General features: G+C 46.5%; 1 protein-coding gene across 6 annotated transcripts in view; it reads right to left on the reverse strand.

Annotated features, from left to right (window-relative positions):
• GRAMD1C (GRAM domain containing 1C) overlaps nt 1-6,626 on the reverse strand; it is a 56,085-nt gene extending 49,459 nt beyond the window's left edge. The window contains exons 1-2 of one of the 6 annotated variants that reach the window (XM_074928000.1): nt 6,211-6,622; nt 4,653-4,781 (exon numbers count right to left, since the gene is read on the reverse strand). In XM_074928000.1, the coding sequence (XP_074784101.1) occupies nt 4,653-4,781; nt 6,211-6,285 (204 nt within the window). In that variant the 5' untranslated portion in view covers nt 6,286-6,622. Of the gene's footprint in view, nt 1-4,652; nt 4,782-4,984; nt 5,074-6,092 lie in introns of those variants that run through there. The other 5 variants (XM_074927990.1, XM_074928009.1, XM_074928019.1 and 2 more) reach the window with 5 other exon arrangements.
• Between the last annotated feature and the right edge of the window lie 312 nt (nt 6,627-6,938).

Here is a 6,938-nt window from a genome sequence, read left to right on the forward strand (position 1 = left end):
TTGTTCAGAACAGGCTGAAACTTGATGGCAGTCAGATCTACCCCAGTGCTCCATTTGGAGCTACATCCACAGCAAGAAAGATTCCCCGAGTGAAAAGATGTGAGAAAATTAGGCTAAAAACTTTAGCCTAATCAGTCATGTTCAAGGGCTGATCAGAACTACACAGTTTATCTGTTCTTACCATTTTAAAACACTGCTTCTGGATAATCAGTGCTATCACAGGGCTAAAGAAAAGGCACCTTTCTAGAGATTACAGATACAAACATACCAGTGTTACAAGCACAGCAAAACCTATTTAGATTCAAGTTATGACATTCCAGAAAAAAACCTGCTTAAGTGTGCTTAAGATTACTCTCTTTGGAGACCCAGAGTATTTATCCAATTTTCATCCTCCTTAGCAGACTGTTTTACACCAGCAAACAAAAAGGAGGCTAAAAACCCTCCTCTGACATCACAAGCCATGATGTCCCTTCTTCACAAGCCAAGCATTTGGAGGCACAGATGAGAAGAAAAGCTTTCTGTAGAGGTAGTAACATACCAAGTACACAACACAGGAGATGAAGCAACTGTCCAGAGGCCTTAAATACCAGCCTGCCAGAACATAGTTACCGATTTAACAAGCCCAGTAAACCCTTCCCAGAGTAAGCAATGAGTATTCAGAGGAAGGTGGAAGGAGCATTCAAACAACTATAAATGCAAGAAATATTTCTTCTAACCCTTCCTAGTCTTGGGCCCCAAAGCATGTCAACTTGTATCTGTGCTGCAATAAGTGATCTTCCCAGCTGTAATGTGTATCTGCATCCCTCCTGTGCAGGTTTGAGTCACACATGTTTGTCATATTCTTAGCATATGTATTTTCACATGCTCCCACGGAATAGATCTTTCTCACAGAAACCAAATCCATGTTTGCAAAAATTCAAAATGCTTATCCAAATCTTGTGCAACCTCATTCGTTCTTCTACTACGAAAAATAAAAGGCTTATTTTCACTTTTCACTGTCTCACCTGCTTGCGTCTATCATCGTACTCCCTCACACTGATCAACTCTTTAAACTGACATTACACTGCAGTCAAATTGACTTTTTTAAAAGCCTTTTCTAGTATCTTCTTTCCAACACCTCCCTGGCACCTCACACTTCCAAATTCTTGAACAAGCCTCCCAGATAAAAGCAATTTTCTGAGAGACGCTCATTTGATTTTAACTCTTTCCACCTACCTTTTCATTGCAAGGGAAGGACTTACTTTTTTGGTCTTCCTTTCCATGGGCATTCTTCTTATTGTAGATATGTATGAACTTTCTTTGACTGCTTATTAACAGAAACTAGAGTCCCCAGAGACAACACCCTCACTTTTGATGCAAGGATCCTTTTCGTTAGCTTCCTCATTCACTTTTACCTTCTTCATTACAGTAGAACACTTTAAGACTTTTACAGGTTTCTTCTTCCAAGGATATTAAACTGAATCATATCTCAGTATGAAGAGTGTAAAAAAGAATTCAGAATCTTGAGATAGGGCTTCCAGTTGTAACTTAATTTCCACAGCATCTTTGACTTTCATTATGTCTATTTGCAGTTGCCAAAACAGAACCATTTAATCAAAAGTAGATGCAAGCTTTACAGGTTCAAGTAAAGAAGGAAAGCCCTGAGATTAAGTTTGTAAGCAAGATTTTTTTCTTCCTCCAGTGAGGTTATAAAAACCTTTGTCCACCTCCAGGGAACAGTGTTAAAAAAAACCCCAACCCTACTAAACAACAAAATAAACACCCACCTTCAAAACAGCAGTTAGTAGCACTACCAATTTAAGAACTGCTCATAGTAGGATTGAAAAAGAATTCTTTCTCCAAATCTTTCAGTAAAGCTATCCAAAGTATTTTTTTTAGAGCTTGGGAAAAACTATGCATGGTAAGACTCTCCTCTTTTCTTCCTTCCCTGCTCATTTTTCTGCTGCCTTCCTTCTCCCCACTCACCATAGCCAGGAAAGAGATTATATCCCAGAGGCTCCCAACCCTAGCTTGCTGCTAATTAGATGTGCTCACAGCACCTACTGAGCATTCAGGATACCTGGCTTGGCTTCCAGAGGCATGGCACAACTGCCTACTCCCACTCAAATCCAGGAAAAATTGAAGTCAAACCAGTCAGGCTCTAACATCCACATTTGTTTTCCACCATCAGAGAAGCAAGAGCACCTGCTTAGAAGAAATGAATCATTGGAGCAAACTAAATTGGTCAGAAACGTGCAGCCTCTCAAAGCAAATAACCCAGACAAAGCTGATCCCTGCATGCTACCACTGGCTAGTCTCCCTGTTGTAGCTACTCCTTAGTCCTGCTGATTCAAGAGTAGGAATGAGCATAACAAATCCACACCTGCCACAAGACACCAAGATCATCCTTTGCCAAGTGTTAGTGACACATGCTTTGCACACTGCAACAAGCTGCCTTCTGTGTTATCACCTACACATTTACTATGACTCAGTATTTAGGGAGTTTTAATGATTTGTTTATATAGTCAGCAGCTGATCATCACCCATGCAGGTTATTAAAACACATTTTCCGTCTAAGAAGAGCAGGGAAAGATGCCAATGATGCAACATTTTAATTAGAAAAATCTTACTTTTTGCCTTGAATTTGAGACTTTTTTCTCTCACTACTTTTAAATTCAGTCCTCTTGAGACTGAGAAAATGAGTACCAAACTCCTATAACCAGATTGGAAGAGGTTTTTTAAAACTAATCTGTGACAAACAGTATGGCTAGAACTTTACAAGCCACAGCACTGTCTTACAAGAGGCAAGTATTTACACAATTCCTTTGTTTTAACTGCAAGGTCATATTTGCAGAACCAGATAAACACTAACTTCAAACAAATACTGAGGTCTCAAAGTATAAATCATAGACCATTTAATCACACAGGGCAACACCTCACACTCTCTCAGTGGCCGTCACTGCACAGAAGCAGCTCATTCCCCTGCAGTTACAGGCACACATTACTACAGGACACACAATATCCTCCACCCTACATGCCTAAAGCTCTGGGCAAAGAAACTTCTAACCTTTGGCGTGTATCTCAAACCTGAAAATGCAAAGCCAACAGCACAGTTATAGTCTTCATGTATTATACCTTACTTTAAGATTGCCAAGCTTGTCAAGGAAAGACTGAGTTGCAACAAACTGACTCCAAGACCTGAACAGGTTGGTTTCTCACAAACTACCAACTGTATTAACAGTTGTATACAAACCATCAAGAGTTAGTTTACACAAACTAATTTGCCATCTAATGAGAGCACAGCTGGCAGTTACAAGGTCTGTGCAGCATGATTTGCTATTGATTCAAGTAGAGATACAGCTGGGCACAGGCAGACAGCCCTGTATCATCGCTGTAGGAGCAGTGGAGAAAATATCCAATGATCCAAGTACTCAGTCTCTAGCAACACAATTCTACAACGTGCCAGGATTCATTCAGTCTGTACCATTTCTATTGGCTCCAGACTACTGTTGATTGGTTTAAAAGTACACACACATGCATTTTGGGGGAAGTTTATGCTAAATCAATGTTCTGACCCTTAGGACATGTGCATAGTTTGAACAGGAAGGATGGAAAGACATATACAAGCTAGATTCGTAAGTAAGGAGTTGGGAAATCAGATCCCCCAGTTCTGAACACAGCTCTGCCACAGACTCTCTATGGCCTTCGCTAGTTACTTAATCTTTCACCTGCTGAGCACAGTGAACACTCTGATAACCTCATCAGGACAAGGACACCACAGTCCAGATGATGTTCCTACACACAAGCTGAAGCACGCCAATTGACTGAGGCCACCTGATGCAGAACCTGAGTCAGAGCTGTGAGGAAAGGAATCCAAGTCTCTCACAAGATCAGGTGTTACCCTGCCTGTAGCTGCACGCACAAGTGTTCCCCTTCCCTACCTACAGCAGCAACCCATCCACCAAACTAACAGCAAAGCATATGCTGTAAGTCTACACCTGTAAGTTTACCTTCTCTCATGGCACTGGGGAAAAAAAAAAGAAAAAATTCATGAAAAGCATGAGAAGAGTATTAAAGACAGAATTTATTATTACACCCTCCACTCTCAGTGAGGCATCTCCCCGGAGAAAAACAAAACTAAACCCCTCCTTTCTGCTCTTCTTATTCACAAACATGTTTTTTTTACACAGAACACAGGAAGCTTATTTACTCTTGTGGAAAACCAATGTGTTTACTTGACAAAAAACAGACACTAGGAAAGCACATCAGAAGAACTACCCAACACTGAGAATCAAAATTCAGCCCTTACTGCTAAAAAGCATTAAGTCTTTCTAAAGGCATAAAGAGACATCGGATAGGTTAACGAACCATGCAAGGAACTGGGAGACAGGGCTGGGCATGAAAGCCAGAAGTCCTGTCACTAAGTTGATAGGTAACATCAGGTAAACAACTTCACCCCCCCCCTCAGTCTCAGTTTACACTTTAGTAAGCTGATAATGATAAAATTACCTACCCCACTACATGGGTGGAGAATGCTTTACTAATTCATGACTACAAAGCAACTTGAGAACTGTGGATACAAAGCTAGTATATAGACATATATATAAATTTAAATAGACATATATTATATTTATAAATAAAACACAAGCTAGAAGAAAGGTAAAACACATTACCCAAAAGCTCCAGTCAGCGCTCCAGCTATACTGAGCAGGGCCCTGCATTTTCTCTGTGCACGAACTAAGAGTCTCCTCTGAATCAGCATGTAGCTGGCTAATACCACCATGATCCACTTCATGAACTTCCTGTGAACAAAGCAGCAAGGTATGTAATTCAACAACGGAGAAGAAGGGTGAAATAAGAAGATGGTTAATCCATTTAACAGCTACATATTAAACTTCACATGCTAGTTTCACCAAGGTGAGCGGCATGGCAACACTTCCTATTGACAGCCTTTTCGCTGATTTTACATTTTTTATAGAGTGTACTGCATTAAATTATTACTTACGTTTTTATCAGAGTATTTTATTTCCACAGAAAACCCTCAACTTGCACACTGAAGCTGCGCAGAGCACGAGGACATGAGGCATTGGCACGTAACATGCAGCACATCTCTAGCATCTGTGAGACCTTTCAAAACTTGAGAAAGGTCACACAGGTGTAGTAGCACTTATCAGAGGACCAGTATATATTGTATAATAATACAAATACATCACGCATTTATACTTAATACTAGCTACATGATACATTGTATATTGTTGTATGTAAATTCAAGTGCAACACTTCCGAGGCAAGTCATTCTACTCATATCACTTATAATAAAGATAAGCACTCTCCCTTGATAGCAATCCTCTTCACTTGGGAGGTCAGTTTTACTTTATGAAGGGAAAACGAGCCGCAGAGAGACACCTGTCCCAGGCCACCTCGCAAACTGGTACAAAACCAGTCCACAGCCCCAACCTATAACTAACGCCACCTGTACTACTGGATCCATCAGTAAGAGCCGAAGGTGGGTTTTGAGGCTAAAACTGCTCAAAAAATCACACCGCCGCTGGCGCACACACACGCGCGCCCGTGGCTAGCCAGGGGTGTCAACAGCTGGCCAGCAGGCTAGCACTCCTCCGAGGCCCTGACCAAGCCCGCGGCCCAGCCTGGGGGTACACTCGAGAGAAAACAACGGGGTGAGGCAGACAGCAGAGACACCCCAGGCTACGTGGCGTGAGAGCTGCTCTCCCGAGGATTTCCACCCAAACACACGGACTCGCTGCGACTTCCACCAGTTGCTGCTGGCCACCGCGGCTCCCCGTGAATGTCAGGGGCGCGGCGCTCCCAACCCACCCGCCATATGGCCGGGGCTCCCCGGCCGCCACAGCAACCCCGGAGCCGCCTCCCCACAGCACCCCGGCACCCCAGAGCCCGGACCCTTCCTCAGGGGCCCGCAGTAGCCCCGGCGCTTCACGGGCCTGGAAGGCCGCCGCCACCCCTCAAAAAAAAAAACTTTCTGGGAGGTGGGCGGTGGCCCCTCACCCGTGCGGGACACCCTAGCCCGTTGTCCCCGGGGTCGGGAGAGGGGGAGAGGAAGGAGCGGGACTTCCTTCCCCCCCTCCCGCACCTACCTGCGCAGCCCGCCGCCGGCGGACGGCTCGCCCGGGAGGCAGCGGGGCAGCGGCCGGGGGCATGGAGCCCGCCGGTGGGACCGGGGAGGGTGCAGACGGCGGCCGCGGCGGCGCTTACCATGGAAGGGGGCGAGGGCGGCGCGGCGCCCGCTAACTGCCTCAGCGGGGCGCACGGCGGGGCCGCGGCCGCCATTTAAAGGGGCAGGCGCCGGCCGACCCGAGGCGGGAGGCGGTTGCCAAGGGCGAGCGGCGCTGCCGCCGGTCCTGAGGAGGGGAAGCCGTCGAGGGGGGTGCGGGCGGAGAGGGCCGCGGCGCCTCAGATCCCCCCCCGAACTCCTGGGCCAGCTCTAGAAACCCCTCAGCGGCTTCCAGAGGGTTAATTACGAAGCGTCAGAGCCGGTGGAAAGTTTGAGGGCTGTAGTAGGAAAAAACTCCAGGCTGCGAAGGGGGGCGGCGGGAAGCGGCGTTTGTTGGCTCCCGCCTGAGGGAGAAGCTCCGCGCCTCGCAGCCCTCCCGGTCAAACGGCGTCCGGGCAGCAAAAGCGGTTCCCAAATCTGACAAGACGGGAGAGGGGTTCGGGGTTCAACGGAAAATAAACCGCCGAGAGGCCGCTCCAGGGGGACACCTAGGGGGAGGGAGGGGAAGGGGAGCCCGCCCTCGGCTAAGCCGCGGCCTGAGGGGCCGTCCCGGGCCCGACCCCCCCCCTCACCCCGCTGTGCCGCGAAATAAGGGAAGTAAAGGGTGTGGGACTCCTCTCAGGAAACGCAGAGTTTTCAAAGCTGCTGCGGAGCGCCGAGTGGTTTTTGCCCCAGCTGTGAGCACTCGGGGGTTTGAAAAGCCGGGCTC

This window comes from Athene noctua, chromosome 1 (assembly GCF_965140245.1).
Source record: "Athene noctua chromosome 1, bAthNoc1.hap1.1, whole genome shotgun sequence".
In the NCBI taxonomy this organism is placed as follows: Eukaryota; Metazoa; Chordata; class Aves; order Strigiformes; family Strigidae; genus Athene; species Athene noctua.